We start from the raw sequence: 27,921 nt of genomic DNA, 5'->3' as shown, positions 1-27,921 counted from the left end.
CATTTTTACACACAGTTTTTATATTATAATAGTTTGGCACTATATTTAATCTTTCATTTGAGTCCTAAATATAACTGAATGTATATAATAATAATATAAAACAGTGGTTGATGTGTGTGGCCGGAGTGCAGGCTGCAGGCTGCTGTCACTTTAAAGCATGACGCAGTTCAACTAGTGCCCCACTTTGTTGTGAGCAGCAGCAGCAGCAGTCTGCAGGAGACAGCGGGGAGGACGCTGCTACTCGGCCCGGGGACGTCGGTGCTTCGCGGGGCCCTCACCGCCTCATCATGGAGTTTTTGCTGGGGAATCCGTTCAGCACGCCGGTGGGACAGCGGATCGGTGAGCTGCTTTATCCGTCCTTACACTGTAATAACGTAACGCTTCAGTAAGGCTCAGTCACGGTTACCGGAGACACAACACCGCCGACACTCACCTGTGTGTCCACCTACTGACACAGGCGTTATTAAATATGATTTAAATATACATGTTACTACCTGTTAATGTCTGTGTGTTAAAATAACGAGTCTGAGGGACATTTATTAAGGCTGAGGAGGTTATAGTTTGATTGACGCGTCCTGTGAACAATGATTGGTCGGAGGCGGGACTTAGCTGCTGTGAGGCGCAATCTGATTGGCTGTTACTGTGTGTTGAACCTGCCAATCTGTGGCCTGGACCAGAAGTGGGCCATATCCTCCTGACCCAAATTAGATGCACGTTCAACTGTGGCTTAATGACTGCACATGTGTTTTCACTGACTGACGGACAATAAGCAGATACACAGATTTATTTAGAGCACACACACTGTTATTCATTATTTGGAATTATAATCAGATTTAAAATCAGCTTTACTGGCCCAGTATGTGTGTGAGCACATACAGTCTGACTCTCGGCTTTTATTGCTCTCTATGTAAATACACAAAATAAACATACAGCTAAAAACAAGGACAACAAAGCTGGACAGGGTAAACACAAACACCTGACTGCTGTAAACATTTGATTACTATGTACCAGGACTGAGAGATATGTCCTGAAAATTACATCACAATATTTTTAGGCTATATCTCTATACACAGCATATATCTCGATATTTTTAAATCATCAGTGTGAGGACTGGAAGACAAAATAGAGCATAATATTTCTGACCAAATATTCTCTCTGATGGCACAAGTTGTGTGACTGTTTCTTTCCCAGAAAATATTAACGCAATGAGGTTTTTGATTAATAATCATCAATAATGTGGATATAACTACTAAGTGGGTTAAGGCAAACATTAAAACAAACAGAAAAATCTAGTAAGTTGATAAATTTACATCATTTTGCTGTAATGCAGCCATTTAAACAAGGGAAAAAACACCATTTATGCCATGTCACGATACAACGATATCCAAAATATAAGATGATATATAGTCTCATATCTCGGTAACAATGTAATATCTTAACATTTTTAATTTAGCCTTTATTTAGTCAGAAAAAAACTGCTTGACATTAAAAATTGACAGGCCAAGACAGGCAGTAACATACAGACAGACAGACAGACAACATAGAACAAAAGTAAAAAATATACAGCGTTAAAACGAGTAATATAGAGCACAAAATGAGATTACTACAAAGAAAAGCCAAAATGTATGTCAATATATGGTATAATTGAACCATAAAAACTCTAAAAAGGACAAGAAAGATTAAAGTGATTTAAAAAGTCCTGTACCTACACAGGTTCTTTAACTGTGATCAAATATTCATAAAATAAGCTACAGAAACTGCACAGTCTATTTTTGATTGTATCAAAGCGATACATAACATTTTTTGCAACTTACTTTTTTTCTGTTAAAAAAGGCATCACAATTACATTTTTTAACCATACTAGCGTATACTGTTGCTGCTGAAATTAAGAATCTGGAGTTGAAGTTTAGTTTTTGGGGTAAATAAAAACAGAAAAAGATTCTGTTGTACCAAAATGTAATAAAAGATTATTGTCCACTAGCAGTGTAACTAATTTCAGCATTTCTGAACTAAGCATGTTTTCTGTTTTTTGAAAAACACATTACAAACTCACTAATAAATCAGACTCATCAGCACGCAGAAAAAGCCAATTAACTTCTGAATTCACGTCACTTACATATGCTGGTATTAGGATTCGAAATGGTCCTAATATTGATCCCTGTGGAACATCACAGACTTAAAAAACACAATGAACTGTAGCAACTGTGAAGTGTTTGTCTTGCTATATTCGAATGTGAGAAACATATACTAAGCATTTGAATGACAAAGTCATTCAGCTATATGATAATTTCCCCAGTAAAGTGTTTGTTACTAGGCCTACGTTGTTTAATTTTCTCTGCAGTTTCATCTTATTCAACATTGTATTGACCTGTTTTCCACAGAGTCTGCGACCGGCTCCAGCCTGCCGTCAGAGGACTGGACACTCAACATGGAGATCTGCGACACGATCAACAGCTCAGAGGAAGGGTGTGTATGTGTTTGTGTGTGTGTTATCTGACAGAATCAGGAACGAATCAGTCCTCTGGAGATTTCATGCTGCTGACTGCTGAAAATTCTCTGATTACAGACCTAAAGATGCTGTCAGAGCCATAAAGAAAAGGATTGTGGGGAACAAGAATTTCAAGGAGGTTATGCTGACGCTCACTGTAAGTGTTGTTCCCTCGTCACCCTCATGCTCCGCCGCCACCCTGTTAACTCAGTTTATGTTCTTGTCGCTTGGTTTGAGTTTTAAAGGGGACCTGTTACACTCATTTCAGGTTCATACTTGTATTCAAGGTTTCAACTGGAACATGTTTACATGCTTTAATAGTCAAAAGGAACTTTATTTTCCTCATACTGTCTGTGCTGGATAACTTAAATTTACCCTCTGTCTGAAATGCCCTGTTATTGCGCCTGTTCTTTAAGCCTTCAGCCTGCTTTGATTGGTCAGCATTTCTGGGTCTTCCATGTCAGCCGGTGAATGACGGTAACTGAGAATGGCGGTAGTTCGTACATGAAAATCCGCCAATAAAAGCTTTCAAGCACAACCGGACACATTCCAACAGGAATAAGATATGAAATCTAGGAGAAATATACAGCATGTGCAACTAAGCTTACACCTTTCCCTGACAATAGCATGTAGCTACATGTACGTTAGCAGTGTACTTTCAGCCAGGGAATGACTGTAACAGAAAATAGTGAAACTTTCTACAATGAAAAACTTCCAAAAAAACCGCCTCTAAACATAATCGTACATGTTCAAGCTGGAATATGATCCGAAATCAGGGAGAAATTTCCAACTTGGCAATCAAGATGACGTGTTTCCTTGATGTTAGCATGGAGCTACATGTACATTAGCAGTGTATTCATAGCCAAGGAATGACCAAGGTAATTCTTACCTTGAAAACAGCATCTGCAGCCAAATTTACACCCCTCCCTGACCGTAGCATGAGGCTACATGTATGTTAGCACTGTACATGCAGCCAAGGAATGTCTGTTACAAAAAACAGTGGCGCTTTCGCCCATGAAAAATCACCAAAAAAGCCTCTGAATGCAATCGTACTCCTTTCAGCATGAATATGATCCAGAATCGGGGAGAATTTTACAACTTTGCAACTAAGATGAAGTGTTTCCTTGATGTTAGCATGCAGCTACATGTAGTGTATTTGCAGCCAGGCAATGACCTAATGGAGAATAACAGCACTTCTTAACATTAAAAATAATTACAGATAAAAGCTTCCAAACACAACCGGACCTGTTCCAGCAGGAATAAGATATGAAATCTAGGACATATAAACAGCATCTTCAACCAAGTTTACATGTGCACGTAACTTTCTCAGATGTTAGCATGTAGCTAAATTTATATTAGCAGTGTATTCACAGCCGGGGAATGACAGTAGTAATATGATCCGAAATCACAGAGAAATTATCAACATCAGCAACCAAGATTAACCTACATATTTCTCTGAAGTTAGCATGTAGCTACGTACGTTAGCAGTGTACTTGCAGCAGGGAAATGACTGTAATGGAAAATATCACCAGTAAAAGCTAATAAACACAACAGGACTTGTTCCAGCAGGAATATGATCTGAAATCACTAAGAAATTTTCAATATCACCAACCAAGTTTACAGTTAGCATGTAGCTACATGTATGATAGCAGTGTGTACACAGCCAGGGAATGACTGTAACGGAGAATAGGGGTACTTTCTACAGTAAAATATCACCAGTACAAACTTGCAAAGGCTCCGTCCATCTCCGTCCATCTCTGTTTACGTATCTAATGTTGAGCATAAATGAGCCCTTAGGTTTTTACTCAAAAAGATTCAAATAAGGTTACCTCATGATTCTAAATTTTGGCCACATTTAATATCAACATCCTTCATTGTAACATGAAAGAATCAATATACGAAAAAACACAATAGGTCCCCTTTAAATATAGGTTTTCACTGCTTTTGCTGAGTCACCATGTCTCCTTCTCGTGTTAGGTCCTGGAGACATGTGTGAAGAACTGTGGCTACAGGTTCCACATCCTGGTGACGACGAGGGATTTCGTAGAGGGTGTTCTTGTCCGTTCGATCATCCCGAGGAACAACCCTCCATTAATCCTGCATGACAGGGTGCTCAGCATCATACAGGTAAAACATGCCACAATACATGTTTGGCAGCCTGGCAGAAAAATAAGGTTGCAATCAGCTTTGGTGTGGCCATGTTGCTTCACTAGTAATTTGTGGTTTTGTCTCGTCAAGGCGTGGGCTGATGCATTCCGCAGCTCACCCGACCTGACGGGTGTGGTGTCCGTGTACGAAGACCTGCGAAGGAAAGGACTTGAGTTCCCCATGACTGAGCTGGACGGTTACTCACCTGCCCAACCCCAAAAAAAGGTGCAAGCATGCCTGGTTCACTCACTGCTGTTTTCTGGGTGCTACCTATCGTCTTCGGTCATTTTACTTTCGGGTCATTTCTGTGCCTTTGCTTAGCAGACTTTGCCTGGGAATGGGCCTGCTGTCACTACTCTGCCCGCTGTGCGCCTCTCTTCCAAACCTCCACTCATCTCACCCCAGACTTCTGAGCTAAAATTGGCCCTAGAGGGAAGTAATGCCTTCACTCCCAGCCAGGTGATGGCCTTGCTGCACTAGAGATGGATATTTTAGTATTTCAATTCTGTTTTCCTATAAAATCATTGTTTCCTTGTTGGCTGTTGCACAACTCCTCCACTCTTTGCACTCCAACACTTATAAAAATCAATATTTGCCTTTGCAAGGAGTACTCGCTGTGTTTATTCGGGGAATATGATTGATTTTCCAGATAAAAAAGCTGAAGTCAGAGCTGGGAGTGGTCAGAAGTAACCTGACTATGATGTCAGACATGATGAGTCAGCTGGATCCTGTCACAGTAAAACAAGCAGACATGGAGCTGCTGGAGGTACAAGAAACTCACTTCCATCCAGTCATGTTGAGTAACGGTGCCTTACCCTTAACTGATCTCTGTATTTTATATATTTTGTGTTACATCTGCCCCCTCAAACCCCCGCCCACGCATTCTTTGTCTGATTGTGTCATTAGCAGTTATACACTGTATGTAAGGAAATGCAAGACAGGATAGTGAAGATCGTCCCCAGGCTCAGTGAGGAGAAGCTGATTGAAGAGTTGTTGGCAGCTAATGATGAGATGAACACCGCATTTACTCGCTACCACAGGTTGACTACATTTATTATTGTGTAGTACCTTATTAAAGAAAGAGGATCCTTATTTTGTTGATGGTGATGATATAATTTGTTCTGCTGTTTACAGGTTTGAAAGACGAATACCAAATGGTCAAAATGCAGCAGAGAAGGTAAAGAACATGGCAGTAATTTTTGAACTGGTTGTTAGAGACCCTTTAAAGGCTGACGTCACAATGCTGTCAGTTTGTTAGCTGGAGGTAAACCTGCCTCTCCCCCACAGGGCTGTAGACTACACAGGAGTCTTAAAATGTCTTTATCTTGTTGTGTTATTGGGAGCCAGAATAGAAGTCATGTCTCAAAACCAGCCGCCACTGCCCGTCAACAAAAACAAAGACAGCTATGGTTAAATGTGATAAGACCAAAGGACTGGACGGAGGCCATCATCAAAAATGCTCACATGTGCAGCGCACACTTCATATCAGGTTAGGGAAAAAGTATTTCCTGTTGTAGGGATGAATAAGGTTATGTGTATTAAGGGTTATCATGTCCACCTCATCAGAAACTGGGGAGGGATTAAGAGGAATACTGGATTTCTCTGCAACGCTAACTTTTTAGCACATTAGCTAACGTTAGCTTCCAAAGCAAAACAAACAAGTGTGGTCCTCCTTTGTAAGATTGGCTTCCTGTGACATCATCCATCCACTGAGTGAGAGCATACGGGTCGGCCAGTCTGGTCCCGTTGGTCAGTGTTTACTTATTCAAGTAACACTGGCGGTCCCGGAGAGTGAGTGGCCTGACATGGTGCGTTGGTAAACTCAGTCTGACGCTCTACACTAAAATGAGAGCCCTGTTGGTGGAAGAAACAGAGTGTTATAATTCTCCATGAATTAATGAACGGTTAAGTTAATCAAACATTCACTCCACTCTGCGCTCTGCTGCGCCGTCTCCACAGACAGAGTGTCCAGAGTGCGCTCTGCTGCTCCGTCTCCACTCTGAGAGTGCAGCGCTCTAGATAACCGAACGGTACATTCAGACAGCGCTCTGAATTTATGAACAGTCCAGTTTGTGCCAGAGTGCCAGACACTCAGGATGAGTATTTCTGAAAGCATCACTTGTATCATCTTCCTCCACTGTCTAAAACAAGCCAACAGAACTTGCCAGCTAGCGCTAGCTAATGTCTGTGGAGAATTGTTTTGCCTCCAGCTAAGCCCCTCCCACCACAAAAATGTCATACTGTTTACTAACAGTAAAAGGGTCTAGTTTTCCTTCACAGCTCAACACTCATAATATAATGAAATGGTTGCATCATTGACTTTTACTTTTCGTCCCCCTCAGAGTCACACATATGTCAACTTAACGGACCTCGCCTTGACACCTGAGTCCATGGCTTTAGCTACCAGTGACAGCTCACACAGCCTGTCAAAACCCAACAGTTTGTCCAGTCAAATGGCAAGACTCAGTAAGTACTCCCGTCTTCATACAGTACATACCTACATACTGCACATGCACATTATATGCCTCTATTTATCCCGTGCACTATTAATTTCCTGCTGTTCTTTTTGCAGGTACGAGTGAATCAGATGACACATTATCGCCCAAAGTAAATGTCCCAACTCAACAAAGACTAAGGTACAGAAATACTAGAAACCATAGTTTGTGACCTTGAGGGTGTACACAGTAAGCATGTGTTGCAAACACTGTATTTTTGGCATCAACTAAAATAGTGATCACCATTGAGAGTAAGTTACATCAGGGGTCTTCAACGTTTCCAGGCCAAGGAACCCTTAGCTGAAGAGAGACAGAGCAGGGACCCCCTACTATATACTGTATGAAATTTAGTTGCATATTAGACTGGTCCTACAATAACATGAAGGGTGGACAACAGGAAGTCCCATTGAGAGTAAAAATCTGTTATACAAGAGAGACCTGGCCGAGGTAGCAGCCTATCAACACAAAATTCAACAAATAAAACTTATAATACAAAAATCCACAATAAAACAACAACTATTCAAACTTAGTGGCCTCTCGAGAAAAAAAGCATTTCTCTTTCACCACAATATTATTATTATTATTATTATTATTATTATTATTATTATTGTTGTTGTTGTTATTTATCGCCGTTTCTTGTATTTGTACTTATTTGCATGCCTAGCTTTTTAAGATTTAAGTTTTTAAGTTTAAATTTTGAAATCTTTAATCTGCTCTTTCCCCTTGACTGCTGTAACACTGTAATTTCTCAATTATCAATTATCAATCAAGTTGTTAGCTAAAAGTAATGGGTAAACAGTCGAAATAGTTAGCTAAATGGTTGAAGTTGTTAGCTAAAAGTAATAGGTAAACAGTTGATATAGTTAGCTAAATGGTTGAAGCCGTTAACTAAAAGTAATGGGTAAACAGTTGAAATAGTTAGCTAAATGGTTGAAGTTGTTAGCTAACGGTTATGGGTAAACAGTTGAAATAGTTAGCTAAATGGTTGAAGTTGTTAGCTAACGGTTATGGGTAAACAGTTGAAATAGTTAGCTAAATGGTTGAAGTTGTTAGCTAAAAGTAATGGGTAAACAGTTGAAATAGTTAGCTAAATGGTTGAAGTTGTTGGCTAAAAGTAATAGGTAAACAGTTGAAATAGTTAGCTAAATGGTTGAAGTAGCTGGCTAAAAGTAATGGGTAAATAGTTGACATAGTTGGCTCAATGGTTGAAGTCATTAGCTAAAAGTAATAGGTAAACAGTCGAAATAGTTAGCTAAATGGTTGAAGTAGTTAGCTAAAAGTAATAGGTAAACAGTTGAAATAGTTAGCTAAATGGTTGAAGTAGCTGGCTAAAAGTAATGGGTAAATAGTTGAAACAGTTAGCTAAATAGTTGAAGTCGTTAGCTAATGTTAAAAGTAATGGGTAAACAGTCGAAATAGTTAGCTAAATGGTTGAAGTTGTTAGCTAACGGTTATGGGAAACAGTTGAAATAGTTAGCTAAATGGTTGAAGTTGTTAGCTAAAAGTAATAGGTAAACAGTTGAAATAGTTAGCTAAATGGTTGAAGTTGTTAGCTAAAAGTAATTGGTAAACAGTTGAAATAGTTAGCTAAATGGTTGAAGTAGTTGGCTAAAAGTAATGGGTGTACAGTTGGAATAGTTAGCTAAATGGTTGAAGTAGCTGGCTAAAAGTAATGGGTAAATAGTTGAAACAGTTAGCTAAATAGTTGAAGTCGTTAGCTAATGTTAAAAGTAATGGGTAAACAGTTGAAATAGCTAAATGGTTGAAGTAGTTGGCTAAAAGTAATGGGTGTACAGTTCAAATAGTTAGCTAAATGGTTGAAGTAGCTGGCTAAAAGTAATGGGTAAACAGTTGAAATAGCTAAATGGTTAAAGTTGTTAGCTAACGGTTATGGGTAAACAGTTGAAATAGTTAGCTAAATGGTTGAAGTTGTTAGCTAAAAGTAATAGGTAAACAGTTGAAATAGTTAGCTAAATGGTTGAAGTAGCTGGCTAAAAGTAATGGGTAAACAGTTGAAATAGCTAAATGGTTGAAGTTGTTAGCTAACGGTTATGGGTAAACAGTTGAAATAGTTAGCTAAATGGTTGAAGTTGTTAGATAAAAGTAATAGGTAAACAGTTGAAGTAGCTAAATGGTTGAAGTTGTTAGCTAAAAGTAATGGGTAAACAGTTGAAATAGCTAAATGGTTGAAGTTGTTAGCTAACGGTTATGGGTAAACAGTTGAAATAGTTAGCTAAATGGTTGAAGTTGTTAGATAAAAGTAATAGGTAAACAGTTGAAATAGTTAGCTAAATGGTTGAAGTAGCTGGCTAAAAGTAATGGGTAAACAGTTGAAATAGCTAAATGGTTGAAGTTGTTAGCTAACGGTTATGGGTAAACAGGAAAGAAGTTAGCTAAATGGTTGAAGTTGTTAGCTAAAAGTAATAGGTAAACAGTTGAAATAGCTAAATGGTTGAAGTCGTTAACTAAAAGTAATGGGTAAACAGTTGAAATAGCTAAATGGTTGAAGTTGTTGGCTAAAAGTAATAGGTAAACAGTTGAAATAGTTAGCTAAATGGTTGAAGTTGTTAGATAAAAGTAATGGGTAAACAGTTGAAGTAGCTAAATGGTTGAAGTCGTTAACTAAAAGTAATGGGTAAACAGTTGAAATAGCTAAATGGTTGAAGTTGTTAGCTAAAAGTAATAGGTAAACAGTTGAAATAGTTAGCTAAATGGTTGAAGTCGTTAACTAAAAGTAATGGGTAAACAGTTGAAATAGCTAAATGGTTGAAGTCGTTAACTAAAAGTAATGTGTAAACAGTTGAAATAGCTAAATGATGTCGTTAACTAAAAGTAATGTGTAAACAGTTAAAATAGTTAGATAAATGTGTAATAAATAAACCATTAAAATAGTTAGCTAAATAATTGAAGCAGATAGCCAAATGTAATGAACACATTTTGAATAATTAGCTCAAGGAAACAAACAAATATTAAGTAATAGATAAATGATTTAAATGTCTACCTTCTGCGGCTCCCATCGGTAGATGTATGAATGCAAATTTGACTAAACCAAACCAAACATTGACAGTTCAGTATGAACACATTATTGTAACAGTATCCCCTTTTATATAATGTTGAATAACACTATTTGTTTATGGTGGAGCATGGTGGTGTTGCAGGATAAGAGTTCATCTGGGTACATCAAATAAAAATATCCAAGGAACCACTGAACTAAAGGAAAGGCTGTGAATAACAAAGTGAAATGTGCTGATTAATGTTACAATTAAAATCTTACAGAGCAGTCATGCAGCTCTTAAGCAAATTCTCAGGAATGGCATATGCAAATGTTGATCTTTGTTTTGGAGTTTAATTCCTTTATTCCTTCTGATTCCTTTTTAAGACAAGAGCCTGTATTTCACTGTGTTATCTGATATTATTAGCTTACACGGCAGTTGACCGTGAAACGTTGTGTTTCAGTGAGCAGAGTGAAGTCACAGTGGACGGCCTGGCTCAGGCTCCGGACAGCAGACAACACAACGCTGCAACGGTAAGCAACGATGCCGCGTAACTCAGGTCTTCAGGCCTTTTCTTATCTATGATGTGACCTTTGGGAGCACTGGAAAAATTCAGTTAAGCTTTTACAATTAAAACCCAAAACTATGCATCACAATGTAAAGTCAAACTTTGGTTTTATGCACAACAGAGTACGTGAATTCAGTCGAGACATAACACAGAATTACCTTTCCTATAAAAGGCTCCTCAGTTGAGTAAAGTGTATGTTGCTTTGTCTCAGTAACTTCTTTCCTCCTTCATTAACTCTCTGTCTGTGCATGAAGGATGACAGCCCAGCCTCCACCCGCAGCTCCTCACCAAAGTTAGATTGGATGATTAAAAGGGGAATGGTGGGTCTGAGTCCAGAATGTGTCCTAGTTTCACACTGATTCACCTCTCCACACCTTCTGTCTCTTGGTTTTGTCATATATTTACTTTGCTGTGGTCTGGATTGCTTTTGCTTGGATCACTTTTTGGGTTTGGTGGTTCAGGTGTTGAGATAAAACACAAAGGGCTGCATGTTTTTATATGTGGTGAAGACAATAAGATGTTTTGGGAGATTGTGCCTACGCCCACTACAGAGCATGACAATGTTTGGGTTGCACTGTCCTGATATGCTGCATTGTTGTCATACCTGTCATGCTGTGCTCACCGACATGTGGTTGGTCCTTTTTTGTTTTGTTTTGTTTGTTTTTATTTTGGTGGGTTTGGTAGTGTTGCTACATCTTCATTACATTTAACTAGCAGTTCATATTTTTCTGCTCTGACCATCCTGTTGCTCTGCTTTCTGTCTTAGATTCCCATCAATCAGTCGACTGTAATGGATGATATTGAGAAATGGCTGGCGTTGGATGATGAGGTAAATGACTACATCTACTCCAAATTAATAGATAAATATAATAAGTGTGTTATTTGGTTTGACTGCACTTTTTTCCTGTTCATTTCTTGATTCACTAAAGGACAATTCTGACTAGAACTCAGCACACACTCAAACCGACTGAATCAAATGTCTCTCGACTAGTGTTGGGTTCTGGTTTTGCTGGTCTGGTGTACGAGTGCGATGCATCCGCCTGAACCGTCATTAGATATCGTGACACCTTCTGGCGAATTAAAAAGCAGCCTATGGCCTGGATCACACAGAAAGCATTTCAGCAGCTGGAGGCAGCTTTTTGTATTTGTGTTTAATGACAATGAAGCTTTTTGCTCGCTGTTTTTGTGTTGCTACGCCCCTCACGTTTCTGCACTCTATGTGCCTGGCGTTTTTGCTGAAGCGTTCTGAACTTCTCGAGTTGAAGAAGCTTCAACTCAGAGCTGAGAAGCGCCTCACGTCATCTTTTTTTCCCCCATTGTCCAATCAGATGATTTGAGAGGCGGGCCTTCTGTGGTGGTCATGACAACAAGTTTACAGTTGGTAAACAATGGAGGAGAAAGTGGTGGTAGCTGTTGCTGGATACCCAGAGCTATACGGCCTGATGATAGACAGCAGGTTGTCAAACTGCCCCTGAGTCATCCTAAAATCTGCCTGTACCCACACAGATCTCTGTTTATCTGCTGACAGCCTCTCACCCTCAGCCAGAGCTACAGACAGCACCCTCTGCCTCAACATGGCAGCAGCTACACACTGATTACTGTGAAATAAATGATACACAGGAAGGTTAGTGTAAGGATGTGATGGGGTGGTTGCCTGGCAACAATAAAATAGCGCAGCAAGCATTTGTTTTATTGGTGGCATTCAGTTTTTTTAAAAGGCAGAGCAGTGCACCTGCAAAACACTTTCTGTGTGATTGTTGCAAACACCAGCAAACATTGCTGACGGCATCACAGTACTTCATCCAACTTGTGTTTTAGTAGTAATAAGCAATATGATAACATGTGTAACATCATGTCATATTTGTCAAGAAAGTAGTGTCTGACAGGCCGTGCAAAATGTACTGCTAAGCAAGGGATGAGAGTGGCACACTTTGTGTTGGTTTACTAGAAAGTTCATGGGGTTTTTTTTTTTGGGAGTGAAGAGATGAGACATGGCAGAGTTAGTCTCTTAAGAAAACCAAATTTTGAATTTGAAGCCAACAACAGAGGCTTCCTAACTGGCTGCAGCATGCCATTTTGAGCTGCACGTGTTGTTGTCATGAAAGTTAATGACATTCAAATGAGGAATTATGTAAATGATACCTTCATATTTTACTACAAAATCCTAAATAAGGAGGCAGCTGGGTGGAGGGAGATCACTGAGAGCTGAAAGTTTCTGGTAAATGATGATTGCTAATAACAAGCTAGGCTGCTTCCTATTGGCTGTAGTGTTTGTCATGTAAAGTTAATATCACAACATAACAATGTGTGGGTTTTTTTTTGTTATAAGTACAAACCTCGGAAGATAGTAACTCTTTATGTGGCTACATCTCCAGACTGATCTTAAGCACAGAGCTGTGCTGTGTCCAGTGTGACACCTGCTGGTTAATGTCAGTACGCCTGTCTGGTCCTGTATTTGGCTTAATGTCAAACTGGTTTGAATATTTTTACATCGGCCCAACTCTACTCTGCATCTGCTATCTGTAGTTGTTTCATAGGATCTATGTATTTCACTGTAACTGCACAAGTTGTGTGTGTGTATTTATATTTAAAGCAAAATGTGTGTTTTCTGTTTGTGACACAGTATGACGACTTCGAGGATTCAGACGGTGTGACCAGTGAAGGTGAGGGTCTACTTTATTTTGAAAAAGAGCTGCTTTTGTCATCAGTTATTTGATTTGATATTCATGCACACCTGCAGCTTCTAGTTTGATATTACAGCAGTGTTACACAATGCTCACCAGCCTAGGCTCTAAGGTTATTATAGTGAACTAAAACTAAACTAAAACTAGGTGTGAAAAAACATTTAGGTTAACTGAAATAAAAATGAAGACAAGAGTTTAGAAAAAAACAAACCAAAACTATTTGAAATGATGTTGTGTTCTTACAAAATTAACTAGAGTAAGGTAAATTTATATAGAAAAAGTCTTTAGTTTTAGTCTTTGTCAATTTGGTCAAATGAGTTATCACAAATACGAGGAGGATGATTATAGAGACTGAGATGTCTACGTGAGTGTGCTGTGTTTGTATTGTTGTATTGTAGTACCTGTGCTGAACTTTGTATTTACCTTACTTTTATATTGCCCCTGACAAATAACCCCATGGTGTGATAAAACAAACAAATAAAACTAAACTAAAACTGGGGCACCCAGTAGCTCAGTGGGTGGAGCTGGCGTCCCATGTGCAGTGGCGGTGTCCCTGCGGCGGCGGCTGTGGGCTCAGTTCCAGCTTACGGCCACTTGTTGCGTGTCGTCCCTTGTCTCTCCTCCTTCCACGCTTGATCTGTCCTGTCCAATAAAAGCCCAAGAAATAATGTTAAAACAAAATTCTTAACAATAAAAACTTGACTGAAACGAACCGAATGAACCCACAAAACAAAACCAAACAAAGTGAATTAAAAATGAAAATACTGTGTCAGTTACCTTAAAGAAAAGTGTTGTGTTTGTATTGTAGTACCTTTCTGAACATATTAAATTTTGCCCCTGACAGATACCCGCCATTTTATAATTAAGAAAATCTAATAATACAACTATGCTAAACTAAACATTTTTAACAATAACTAAACTGAAACGAGCACACCCACTCTGTAAACTAAACTGAATTGAAAACAAAAATTAGAAGTGAAATGAAAATATAAAAACTAATTATCACTGTTGGGCACCTTGTTTGAAGGGAAACGGATGTTTGTGCTGAACTGACTGGCTGTACGACAGCCTCTAAACTCTGAACACAGCCTCTGTCGAACATCTGCTGCTAAATATTTTTTGCATGTGACCCGTAGGTGGCACTAGTGCCTTAACTGGACACGTGGTGCCACATATACAGACCTATTTAACACATTAACTGCACACAGCTCTGTAGTTTATCAGTTAGTCAGGGTCAGTTTGACCCAAGTGTTTTTCAGTACTACTAGGCTTCTACAAGAACTGATAATTAATCTGAATCAGTGACTGCATTCAGGCTGCATGAACAAAATATTCTAGTCTTTGCCCTTATTCTGAAAAAGGCAATATTCCTACTAAACTGGTCACATGGCTATTGAAAATAAATATTCCACTAATATTACCTTTAACATGCAGCTGTGCATATTCTGATTAACGTGCTCTAACATGTTTATCACGTCAAAATGTGGAGAAGTGGAATGTCTGGAGCAGCTTGTGCCATTTTCCTTGTAATGCATTAAAATTTTCCACTGATGGTTGACTTGTTTGACCTACGATCACAACTCTCCCTCTGTCATTCCTTTAAACACCTTCTTTTAAAGGGTGGTGTTGTGATATCTGCACATATCCAAGAACCTGTTATTAGTCTCATGTATTTATGTTGACAGCAGCATCCTTTCATAAAATCCCATTTTTCTCTCCTACGTCTTTATCCCATCATTCCATTCAGTAAATTTACTCTTGCTGGAGTGTCATCTCGTCTAATCCGTCTCCTCTCCCTCTGCAGAGTTTGACAGGTTTCTGGCAGAACGAGCGAAAGCAGCTGAGCGTCTGCCGTCGCTGAGAGCTTCCTCACAGGACACCAACCACTCCGAGTCTTAAGCTTCACTTGAAACCTGCCAAACTAACAGCACTCATGAAGCTCCCACGCCGTCGGCTGAGGAACGCAGATTTCTTTTAGATGAACGGTTAAATGGCACATTTGACACGGGAACTACTCCCCGTGTCTGAGGAAGGACGTCCTAGCTGTGTATACTGCTCTTTACCTGGGGAGCACCTGTGTTTTTTAACTGATAAAATAATGTTATTCTATATGAAGGGCGGAGGTTTTTACTTGACGTTGTTCTGAGGGTTTGTCCATGTGTGGAATGCGAACATTTGCACATTTTATATGGCTACATTCCTGCTGTCGAGAGAAAGAGAGGATGCTGTTACAGACTTTTGCAACATAGATTGTGTATTATATTGCTGTGATGTATGTGTTGTCAGACATGATGATGGGTTACAGAAACGCCCCTGTTGAAGTAGCAAACACTCGGCTGTCACAGAACAGTTTGATGCTTCACATCGTTACTGATGTAGAATCATGAAGAAAAGTGAGTGATGTTTTTTACATCCAACATTCCCCTGTGAAGATGTTTTACTTGAAGTTTAACAGGAAGTCATGACACACTGCTGTCAGATATTAAACTAAAACTATTAACTGGAAGTCTGGCTGTCCTCATTTTAACCCCGTACAAATTACTGTACATATCACTAAGCATTATTTTTTGCTTGCTGCAACTAATCATAGAGGAAAATAAAATCAAACACTGACTGAAGAAATTACTGCGAGGCATTACATCATAAAATCAAATCATGATCTGACCCCACTGTCAGATGGACCGCACCATTTCACAATACCTGCAGAGGGGTGGGAGCAACAGATGGCATGTTGAAATGTGTTTTAATGATAAAAATATTAAATATTAATTTATCATGTAAATACACAAATTGTATTGTCAATGATATAAGTCAAAAGGTAAACTGTATGTCATCCAATTTAAAGGTCAGCCATCAATTTCATGGACCTCCCCTTGGCCTTGGGCCGTGGTCATCTGTACCCTTTGACCCCGTCTCCACCAAACACTTTCAGTATGGTGCCTCTGGACCCAGCAGTAACCCTTCAGACATGGTACCTAGACCCTAGTGTTTCCACCACAGACAGTCCTCTTAAATGTGGGCGGGGTTGTTGTCACTCACTGCTCCGTCCAGCACTCACTGTATTTCCTCCTTTATCAGTCTGCACCTGGTTTATCGTCCACAGAACGAGGCTGCACGCCCACATTCTCAGAACAAAACAGAACAGGCTGCAGTGAGAGTCTCTCTCCATGGGATATTTAAAAATAGCAGCTTTGTGCATTTAGTCCTTCTCAGGCAAGCTCAGGGGTTTAGTGTTGCTGGAGCCCACAGGAACGACTGTCTGCGATGCTTTTTTGGGGATTAAAAGTCACCGGCAGTCGGCCCAGTGAATGAAGTTATTTTTTCTCAGACTCCAGCTGCTGTGAGAGGCAGCAAAACATCCTTTCATTTTATAGTTACAGTTCACTAATAAAACTCTCCACAGTATGAACAGTGGTTACATGAGCCTCAAAACCAGACACAACTCAGCCCTGAGCAGAGTGAGCGTCCTCTACTGACCAATCAGACTGCAGTGTTCACAGCTCCACCTTTTAGTACCAGATCTGTGTGCTAGGTACCCCAACAGAGGGGGGACCAAACATGGGGACGCTAAGGAACGCTTCTGTTGGTACCATCCACAACTTTTCACAGTGGAAACGGGAAAGAAAACGTACCGAACTGAACTGTACTGCTTACGTCCCCCTTGCCTCTCAAACTAAAGTTACACCCTTTCATACAGCACAGTAATATTTACTTTCCCATAGCCTGTGTTAAGGTGCTGTAATACCAGCGTCGTTGTTACTGGTCCATTTAGCATCAGTATATCCACATGTGGGACGCCATTACATGTTTATCAGAGTTACAATTTTGTTATATCCTGAATCACTCTGCAATGCAAGAAAAAAATGAGGGTCATGCAAGGTAACCAGGGTCAGTTTGTTTGTGTGTGTGTGGGGTAACAATGACAATAAATGTGTTTCTGTAGTTGTAACACAATATTTTTTATTATAAATATTTATTATAGTAATTTTCACAGTTAGTGAGAGGTGAGGTTGTTTTGTTTTTACAAAGAGACTTAAGTAAGTCACTTACAGCTCACATTAAGCAACACACTGGATCTGAACGGGAAAGTAAATACTGAACTCTGATTGGACGAAATAAGCCACCTCGCAAGTGCCCTCGCCTCTGATTGGTCCGGCGCACATACACCCATCTTTGTTACGTGATGACGTACCGGCCTCGCCTCCGTCTTTACGCCAACAGTTTTCCTTCGTCTCCGTGTGACACCGAGGGACCCCTCTAACAAACCGTGTTACCGACATGTCTCTCGGAAAAGTTGCCCGCAGTTTGGTGAGACCGGCCCGGGGCGTCCTGCGGCCCTCCGCCGCGGCTCTGAACCGGAACTACGCCGCCGTGGCTGAAGCCAGAGCGGTGCTGGAGAGCGAGCTCGACGGTATCCGAGCGGCGGGGACGTGGAAAGCGGAGAGGATCATCACGTCAAAGCAGGGACCGCAGATCAACGTGGACGGCAGTCAGAGCAGTGAGTGGTGGGGCTTTAAGTACGTGGTGACAGGAGGACTTTATGGTCCTTAAACGCACCATGGGTGCAAAGCTGAGACTTTATGGTCCTTAAACGCACCATGGGTGTAAAGTAAAGATAAAAACATGTTAGTGGTCGTTTTTCAGTTGTTATCTTGATGTGAAACTCAGACTAACTTCAGTCATGGAACTGGAGGACACACGGGCTCCCTAATGTTCCACACCACTGACACCTGTCCACACATATAACATGCAACTTTCATATTTTATAATCTAAACTTTAGTTTTGTGGCTAAAAGAAACGTGTTTTGCGTTGAATTCAGAGGTGAACACTGCAGCAGCTCGTCTCCATTGTGTTACCTGTTCAGCCTGTGTTTACCTTTGCCAAAATGTGACTCTGCTGATTCATGAATGGCCGCTGGCTCCAGGCCATAACCCCTCACTGACTGTCCCATTCAGCCTCTGTCCCATGCATTGTTACTGTCTCTCTTTGTCCTCATGTGTTGGTTTTATCATCATGAGACCTGACATTTTGTTTGGTGTGCATTTTTTAATTTCTCTGAGCTATTTGTGATCAGTAGGACCTGATACATATAAAAAACTAAACACTGTCAGTAATAAAGTCCCAATGTCTTCAAATGAGTACTTTTTAATTAACAGTGTCTGAGCTTGTGGCTAAAATTGGTAAAGTTTGTATGTCATATCAAACTACAAACGTTTTTAATCATAAATAAACAAGTTTCAACCATAAAATGTGATCAGGTTTTGTCCACTTTTGTGTCAGGATCAGCTGCAGACGGACTTAGCAGAGATGGCTGCCATCTTGTTTTTACATGGATTAGTGTAAAGTGCTCTCACTGCCCACTAGATGGCACTAAAAAGTGTCCATGAACGAGGACAACAGAACCAAGTTAAGCAGAATGAAATATTCTGGCATCGGTTAAAGCTTACCGGGCCAGTCACAACCGTTTATTACTTTGGGGCGGGCACGTCATCAGAATATGAGGGACAAGGAGCGGAGTGAATGCATTTCGTCAACAACCAACATGGCTACTGATTTTGAAACTGCGATGGTAAATGTGTTGAACGAACTGGAATGTACATTTTCTTTTAAAGCAGAACAAACGGCTGCACTGAAAGCTTTTATTGAAAAAAGGATGTGTTTGCTGTCCTTCCTACAGGGATTGGTAAAAGTTTAATTTACCGACTGTCTCAGTTGATCGGGAAAAAGATGGGACTCAGTGAAAACCCAGTTGCTATTGTTGTTTCTCTGCTAGTTGCTCTCATGGAGGAGCAGGTCAGGGAAGAGACCAAGCTGGGAATCACAGCCATGCAACTCGGAGTCCACAGTGAGGAGGAAATCCGCAAAGACAGCAACACTCTTTCCCAGACATCATCACAGCTCATCTCCACTGCACACTGCACTTGCTTGCTGGTCTGTTTACAGTGGCGTTGTGCTAGCCTACGTCACACGTTTCGTTTACTCTGATTGGTTTTCCGTCTTTACAATCACATGAAGGGGCACCTTGAGTGACAGCCGTTTATACCGCCCCTCAGGAATAGAGGAAATGTACACTCCGTGTCCAGACCCATTCGCGTTTTGCAAATTGGGTCTGGACACGCCAGGCTAGTGAAACTTGCCTTTTTGCAAAACAAAAAGAAATGAGCAAAAAATATATATTAGGGGTGGGGGAAAAAATCGATACAACATAGTATCGTAATATTTTTGTGTGGCGATGTCGTATCGTCACACAGTGCCAAGTATCAACTTTTTAATTCTATAAATGATTAATATCACAAATAAAAATTAAACTTTAGATAGTCTAGAATAATAAAATCATTTGTTTTTTCAGTCCACTAGACACATTTTGCTGCTGCAAAAAAATGGCAGAAGTGAGATGGATGGACTGAAAACTTAATCTTATTACATAAAACCGATGTTGACAAAGTCTTTCTTGTGGCGAAAATTGTTGACACTTTTTCGTCCCATCTAGTGGCCCTGGCAAAATGCCAAGAAGACGATCACGTCACAGTTGACTATCTAGAGGAAGTAAAAGTTGTAACAATGTTTCCATCGGTGAACATGCGGAAGTGCACCATATACTAATCCATGTAAAAACAAGATGGCAGCCATCTCTGCCAAGTTAGTCTGCAGCCGATCCCGACGCAAAAGTGGACAAAACCTGATCACATTTAATGGTTGAAACTTGTTTATTTATGATTAATAATTTTTGTAGTTTGATATGACAACAAAGTTAACAAATTTTGAGGACAGTAGCCAGAAAAGATGTTGCTGATTAGAAAGTACTTGTTTGAGGACACTGAGAGTTTATTATTGTTGACAATGTTCAGTTTTTTAATACTTATCGGGTCCTACTGATCCCAAATAGCTCGGAGAAATGAAAAATGTATACATACACACACAAGCAAAAAATAGCAGGGTTTGTGTTGCTGACAGTGATTGTTGTCTCACTGATTTGAGCTGTGCAGTGACCTTTTCACCTTTGGGTTCCTGTTCTCTTTTTAAACTCCCCCCCTCTCTGTCAGGCATATTGAATTTCTGCGCCAACAACTACCTCGGACTGTCGAGCCACCCAGAGGTGGTGCAGGCGGGGATCGATGCTCTGAAGACATATGGTGCTGGATTGAGCTCTGTCAGATTCATCTGTGGCACACAGGTATGATGAGTAATTCACCACTTCATCAACACATTAAAGGGATAATTCAGATATTTTTAAGTGGGGTTGTATGAGGTACGTATCAATAGGCAGTGTTTTACCAACAGTAGATGTATGTTTGAACGGCCCCAGTTTAGAGAAGCAGGCTGGAGTAATGACATAGAAGCGAAGCAACATATTGCTGTGGAGGGGGGAGCAGCAAAAAAAAAATTAGCCAGCATCAGTTTTAGTGTATGCTGTATGGAGAATATTTTTACTACCTTGAAAGGCAGTGAAAATATTCTAAATATTGTGTACACATAAACTGATGGCTAAAATATGTTTTGCTGCTGCCCCCTGTCCACAGCACTTCATTGCTTAGCTTCTGTGGTGGTACTCCTGCCTGCTTCCCCAAAATGGGGGCGTGCTGAGTGACATCTACTGTATGTAATAAACTGACTATGGATAAGTGCCTCATACAGCCCCACTTGAAAAGATCCAAATTGTCCCTTGAACACATGGATAACAACATATATGCAGCTGTAACGCAGCTAAATCTCCTGGATGTCATTGAGTTCACTCTGTGTTCACAGGATCTGCACAAAAACCTGGAGCAGAAGCTGGCAGAGTTTCATGAGAGGGAGGACTGCATCCTCTATGCTAGCTGCTTTGACGCTAACGCTGGACTGTTTGAGGTACGTCATGTTCACGCTCACACTACTTCAAGCCGACTGGATTCAGAACAGAAAGGATTCTCCTGTTACGATCAGTAATGTATGATATTACTCTTAATCCAGGTTCTGTTGGGCCCAGATGACGCCGTGCTGTCTGACGAGCTAAACCACGCCTCCATCATTGATGGGATCCGTCTGTGTCGAGCGAAGAGGCTGCGCTACAAACACATGGACCTCAGTGATCTGGAGACCAAGCTCAAAGAGGCTCAGGTGTGTGAGGAGGAGGACGAGAAGAAGCAAATAGTATTACTGTGTATTTACATAATGTTCAGGCTACTGACATAATGTCTAAAAAGTTAAACATTTGCATATTTAAAGGGATAGTTTGGAGTTTTTGAAGTGGGGTTGTACGAGGTGCTTATCCATAATCAGTTACATACAGTAGATGTCAGTCGGCATGCCCCCAGTCGAGGCAGTGGTAGACCAGCAGCTCCTGTTTTCAGCGATGTGAAATTACTGTTTTTGTCAGTGGAGTCTGGCTTTGAAGAGTTGTAGTTGTATTTGGGTAGAGGCAAAACCAAAATAGCAAGATATCCCTACAACTGACAGAGCGAAAGTATGTCTTGTTTTGTAATGTTGGATGAACCAACCAGTTAAAATGATTCACCTCTCTAGTATCATGTGACGCAACCAAACCCAGTCCTTACTCAAGCTTGATATTTCCTGGTTTTCAAGTCAAGTCAAGTCGAGGCATTTATTGACACATGCACATTTAAACACAAGTTCCCTGGATAAAGGAACAGCTTACTTTGCTAGTGCTGCTTTAACAATAAAACACATGGTGTAAAAGACCCAAAATATGAATACAGGATCATAAGAAGAAAAACAGCAGAGTTTTTCTGACCATCATAAGAGTGCAGCGATTCTCCCTTTTGTTTCGTCTCCTCTCCACCTACTTGCGAGAGTCCAAAGACAAATAAAACAACACTTAAAAGACGACACAGTGTAGCTCACCGTTAGCCTGCTGTTGCACTTTTTGTCCTGATGCTCCTTGATCATATTTAGATGAGCTCACTCAGGTCGGTGTCATAGCGTGTCCATTTCATGGTACATTAAACTTGATGGCTGAGGTGACGGGTCAGGTGAGGGTCACAGTATTGATTAGGCTGTGTGCTCCACTGATCATCAGGACTCTGCTTTGTCTCCTCAGTCGTCTCGGATGCGCCTGGTAGTGACAGATGGCGTCTTCTCTATGGATGGAGATGTGGCTCCGTTACCAGGAATCTGCGACCTGGCTGAGCAGTACGGAGCCATGGTGTTTATAGATGAATGCCACGCCACCGGCTTCCTGGGGCCCCGAGGCAGGTGGGTAAAATCCTGAGTAACCCTGAAATGCAACAGGTGCAATTCTTTTTTTTTTCTCTTTTTGCTTTTTAATTCATGTTTTATTTTTCACAAACCATCAGAGGAACATGAAAAATCTGGTCTGTCCCCTCATGTAAAATTTGCATTAACTTTCACGTTATTATAACAAGATGATTATTTTATTTTGTAGAAATTTCGTCAAGCCCAGTAAAAATTAGTTGCTGTTTATGTGCCTCCGTGCTGGTGATAATCATGGCCGGGGGCGTAATGTTTTGTGTTGTCTGTCCGTCTGTCCTATCGTTGAGCATAATATCTCAAGAACACCGTGAGGAAGTTTTGTCAAGTTTGGCACAAACGTTCACTTGGACTCAAAGATTAACTTATTAGATTTTAGTGGCCATAGCTCAAAGGTCAAGGTCACTTTGACCTTGTCTGTCCCATTCTTGTGAACGGGATATCTCAAGAACACCTTGAGGGAATTTCTTCAAGTTTGGCGCAAACGTTCACTTGGACTCAAGATGAACTGATTAGAATTAGGTGGTCGAAGGTCAAGGTCACTGTGATCTCCAACACATTCTCACTCCAACTGCGTCACATATGGACATTTGGTCATGGACCTTCCACACCCAGATTTGACGTGAAAGGTACCCTGTGTGCATTGGTTGTTGACGTTCTGGGATGCCATGACAAGTTCTGCAGGAAATTTAACATTTACATACAGTCTCTTTCAAAATAAAAGCACTACGTCAGTACAGCACTGTGAATTGACTTTTTTTTCCTTCAACAACAAATATTGGTGGTTATGATTTGCCAACACTCACACGTGGTCAGATTTAGGAAATAAGAACAGGGTTTGGCTTTATATTCTTTATATTCGCGAACACTGCTCTCCTGGGTGACAGTCGGTGTTTGCTGGACCCATCCACCACCCCTCCCACTCGCCCAACTCGGTCTTTTGCCGCGTTAACTTTCATGTTCTTTTCCAGCCACATTTCCCACTGACGCCTCTGAGCTCTGTTAAACTATAACAGCGACCGGCTGTGTATCATGCCAACGTTAAAATGGCAGTTTTTTTCATAATGTCTGGTGCTGCAGGTAGCTGCCCAAATGCCAGATTTTGACAACTTCGGAGTAAGACCAGATTGTGACCTCACGTCCATCTCATCTTGGTAAAGGCAGTATTTCAGGAAGGCCTGGAGGAAGTTTCCACAAATTTGGCAAAATGTCCACTTGAACTCTGGTGGTCGAAGGTTACTCTGACCTTGAAAAAAACCTGTTTTAGCCATAACTTAAGAATTTGCGCGCTAGTTATGACAAAATTCCACACAAATGTCTAAAAGGATGTAATGATGAAGTGGTGACAATTTTGCATTCACTCGCAGCAGCTGCTCCTCTCTCATCTGAACAGCTCTGAACAGCTTGACTGATCATTTAGCCACTCCACAAGTTATGATTTGTGGAAGCATACAGCTGCAAGGCAGTAATTCTGGTTTGTTGAAATCACCAGTAGGTGTCACTAACGTAAGAAAGTGTGCTCATCAGAGCTCTTGTAAAATAAAGCTTTGTGTCTTTCTATCATTATGAGGGTTTAAACTAACGGTGCCACTGTCTGTGATTTACAGAGGAACAGACGAGCTGCTGGGAGTGATGGACAGAGTTCACATTATAAACTCCACCCTGGGGAAAGCACTGGGCGGAGCTGCTGGTACGTCTCTATCCAACCTGTGACAAAGCGCTGTTATGGTACCGATACATAAAGCTTTCTCTGTCTTCATTTCTTCCTCCAGGTGGCTACACAGTCGGTCCGAAGCCGCTCATTGACCTGCTGAGGCAGCGCTCGCGGCCGTACCTGTTCTCCAACTCCCTCCCCCCTCCTGTGGTGGGCTGTGCCACCCGGGCCGTGGAGCTGCTGCTCGCCTCCAACGAGATCTCTCAGAGCATGACGGCCAAAACCATGAGGTGCGTTTGTTGGGGAGAAGTGGGGATATCTGTGTCAGTGTTTTTGTTCATGTATATTCCAGCTTCTGAAATGTCTGCAACAATTAGTTGTGGTCAAAAGCAGGATTGTTTCTTTCTCTTTTATTTAAGCTGCTAACATGAACTTTCCTCTGACAGCAGAGTTATACACAGTACTGTGCTGTATAAAGGGTTAAATAGATAATACTTTTTTGTAATTTTGCATATATTAATGCACATCATATGTGCTTATGGAAATAAAACTTCAAACACTGAGGAGGAGAAACTGTGGCAACGTCTTTGCTTTGCTGTTGAACAGAAACAGAATGAGCTAATATTTATCCTGGCAGCAGTTATTCAGATATGTAGAGGAAAAAAAAAAGTTGTCTCACATCTTGAGTCGTAACCCTGCTCAGTAACACCCACATGCTGCCTCCAGGCCACATTATGTAACTGTGAGCTAAATCAGCACACTGATAATTGTTATTGAAAAAAGACTTTGTGCCTCATCTTGAAGGATTTTGTGATTCAGTCCTGGTGAAACACGAGCAGGCAGCCAGGTGTGTGCGAGAGCTTAGCTTGCTGGTTGATTTCAGGCCGTCACAAACAAGAAGTGTGTCAGGAATGTCACCTGTAGAGCTGTCAGCTGAAACAACATGATGTGTTCGGTGCATTCCCGCTCACGTTGCTGCTCCTTCTGTAACCATGAATATAATATTTGTGTCTCTGCTCTCCTCTCAGGTTCAGGAACAAGATGACGCAGGCTGGCTTCACCATCGCAGGCTCGGCTCACCCCATCTGTCCTGTGATGCTGGGAGACGCACGGCTGGCCTCTGTGATGGCCGATGATATGCTGAAGCTTGGTGAGACGACCTGAGCCGCTGAGCTGATATACTTTATAAAGTGTGGCCCCTGTTGAATCTGTGACTGTGAAACTTTTGTCACATATAATATGATCGTCTAACATTGTGACATGTTTAATGAGGAAAAGCATAATAAGTCCTCTTTAATGAGAAGTCACACAGGTACAGTTTGGCACAGTGGATGTGAATGATCCACGTTGGTTGCCATAGAAACAGCACCAGCCTCTGTTAACACGTCTCCTCTCTCCACAGGAATCTATGTGATCGGATTCTCCTACCCAGTCGTACCAAAGGGCAAAGCCAGGATCCGCGTTCAGATCTCAGCCGCCCACACAGACGAAGACATCGACCACTGCGTCGACGCTTTCATCCAGACGGGCAGGAAACACGGAGTCGTCTCCTGAAGGCAACAGATGAGCAGGGACCAGGAAGACTCAGCTGCCAGTGTGTGAATCACTGAACAATGAAGCACTTGCTCGTACAGATTGTGCTGCCTGTTACTGACGACCTATGGATGATGGTGATGGAAATATTCTTTGCATTTGTAGGTCAGCGGAGGTTAATGTTATGTTTGTGTCTGCTCGGCTGAATAAAGCACTTTTGCTAACATGTTGCTGTGATTCTGTTTTAATTACACAAAAAAGTATATGAGGGAGAAAATGTGTAGTTACTTATAGTTTAGTTGTTCCTCCGTTCAACAGATTATGGTTCCAATGATTGTAATCTTGATTTAGTAATGAAACTAGTTGCGTAGGGCGGCTGTGGTGAAGACTGTGCACAAAGATGGACGACATGTCTCCACTTCCTCCCACTGTACAAAAACGAAGCTAAAATATTCCAGATACGGCTGCTGCCATCTTGTGTTGGTGACATCATTTGGAGCCAGAAGCTGCACAGCAGCAACCTCCGTGGCATCCAGTTCCCACCCATACATGCGTCCGACCAATTGTGAGCAGCACTATTGATGGTGACCACACCAACTGACACACACAGCTGTCAATCACGATGTCACACCCCCTTTTTTAAAGCATCAAATAACCAATTAAAACCAAACATACCAGAAAAAATAAGGCACATCAGTGTGATATGACTTACACTGCAGCCAGCGACAAGGGAACCATGCAGATGTTTCAGCTTCACTTCTAGGGAGCTGTCATGTCGTCCATCTTTATATACAGCTGGTGTTTCTTAAAGTCGAGGATCCTTCCTTGGTAGGATGGTTCCTTCCAAGGACATAAGATCTCAGGAAACTTGTATTACAAGCTTGTGCAGTCACGTTTTTATCATCTTAGAAATATTTCTTTTAAAATATTATTCATTTTAACTTTTAAAGACACAGACAATTGTACACACCTCCATGTCTTCACACCTGGGTCACTGCAGCAGCCTCGACTCCAGACTGTTCAGAACTCAGCTGCCACGATACGTGATCACATCACTCCAGTTTCAGCCTCTTCACACTGGCTCCCAGTATGTTTTATGATGGATTTTAAGATGTTACTGATGACTTTTAAGGCTCTTCCTGGTCTCTAACCCAGCTAATTTTTGGGGGTTTTTTTTGCGGTAACATTTCTGTTTTTTGCTGCGATAGTTCTTTTTTGCAGTAATTTTCCTTTTATGTGGCAGTGTTTTTTGTTTTTTGTAATTTTTTGTGGTAATATTTCTTTTTTGCCATAATGTCTTTTTTGTTGTAATTTTCCTTTTTTGTGGTATTTTTTATTTTTATTTATTTTTTTTTTTTTTTGCAGTATTTATTGCGGTATTGATTTTTTTGGGTTTTTTTTTTTTACCAGACGTGTTTCTTTCTTGAGTTAATATATAAATATAGATTTTTTTTTTTTTTTTTTTTTTTTTTTGCAGCGGGTTTTTTTGCGATAATTTTTCTTTTTGCGGCAGTGTTTTTATGTGGTAATATTTCTTTTTTGCCATACTGTATTTTTTTTGTCGTAAGGTTTTTTTTGTGGTAATGTTTCTTTCTTTCTTTTTCTTTTTTTTTTTTTTTTTAACAGTGATAGGTCTTTTTTCAGCTATATCTCCAACCTCTCAGTGCCGTACACACCAGGACTTACTTTGAGGTCCTTGGGCAGACGTCTTTTTTTTGCCTATTCCAGAGGTCCAGCTGAAAACTAAAGGGGACAGAGTGTTTCCTATCAGGGCCCCGAGGCTCTGGAACAATCAGGTCGGCCGAGGCAGAGATCTCTTTAAGTCCCTTCTTAACACACACTTTTATCAGAGAGCCTTTAATGATTTTACTTGAGTGTTTAGTTCATTTAATCAGTTCTTTTAAAAGTTAATTTCAAGTCTTGTCTGTTTTAATTGTTGACATGTAAAGCACTTTGTAACTCTGTTTTAAACAGCACTTTATAAATTATAATTATTACAAAAAAATAATTATCTTGATGTAAGTCATCAACTGATATCTGTTGATTCCAAGTTTAACCCCATTCATCTGTGGTGTCTCCTCTTTCAACATGTCTGGAGAGGGAAACATCTGGAGGTTAAGAAAATAAAATGACGTAGAAACCTCTTAAAC

At 40.7% G+C, this 27,921-nt stretch overlaps 3 protein-coding genes across 8 annotated transcripts in view; 2 read left to right on the top strand and 1 right to left on the bottom strand.

Annotated features, from left to right (window-relative positions):
- The window catches only part of kri1 (KRI1 homolog), a 602,835-nt gene that overhangs the window by 329,199 nt on the left and 245,715 nt on the right, over window positions 1–27,921 (bottom strand). The gene's annotated exons all lie outside the window — the stretch shown is intronic.
- tom1 (target of myb1 membrane trafficking protein) lies at window positions 165–15,882 on the top strand. Of its 6 annotated transcripts, none has more exons than XM_049560741.1 (16): window positions 165–339; window positions 2,382–2,466; window positions 2,567–2,645; window positions 4,466–4,615; window positions 4,727–4,861; window positions 4,958–5,095; window positions 5,286–5,402; window positions 5,543–5,676; window positions 5,771–5,813; window positions 6,979–7,102; window positions 7,209–7,272; window positions 10,588–10,657; window positions 10,947–11,012; window positions 11,459–11,521; window positions 13,316–13,355; window positions 15,181–15,882. In XM_049560741.1, exons 1-16 carry the CDS (start codon window positions 288–290, stop codon window positions 15,273–15,275), a joined length of 1,455 nt encoding a protein of 484 aa, XP_049416698.1. In that variant the 5' UTR covers window positions 165–287; the 3' UTR covers window positions 15,276–15,882. The 6 variants fall into 6 exon arrangements, with proteins under 6 accessions (XP_049416698.1, XP_049416695.1, XP_049416694.1 ...); XM_049560738.1 differs by having other exon boundaries at window positions 198–339; window positions 4,961–5,095; XM_049560737.1 differs by having other exon boundaries at window positions 198–339; window positions 5,546–5,676.
- gcat (glycine C-acetyltransferase) lies at window positions 17,568–25,997 on the top strand. Its single transcript, XM_049560756.1, has 9 exons — window positions 17,568–17,874; window positions 20,421–20,551; window positions 21,124–21,225; window positions 21,328–21,474; window positions 22,415–22,569; window positions 24,192–24,274; window positions 24,357–24,528; window positions 25,267–25,388; window positions 25,641–25,997. The coding sequence occupies exons 1-9, from the start codon at window positions 17,655–17,657 to the stop codon at window positions 25,790–25,792; spliced, it is 1,284 nt and encodes a 427-aa protein (XP_049416713.1). The 5' UTR covers window positions 17,568–17,654; the 3' UTR covers window positions 25,793–25,997.

Source organism: Epinephelus fuscoguttatus, linkage group LG19, assembly GCF_011397635.1.
Source record: "Epinephelus fuscoguttatus linkage group LG19, E.fuscoguttatus.final_Chr_v1".
Classification (NCBI taxonomy): domain Eukaryota; kingdom Metazoa; phylum Chordata; class Actinopteri; order Perciformes; family Serranidae; genus Epinephelus; species Epinephelus fuscoguttatus.
The sequence above is the reverse complement of the archived record's forward strand: the minus strand, read 5'-3'. Positions and strand labels throughout refer to the sequence as shown.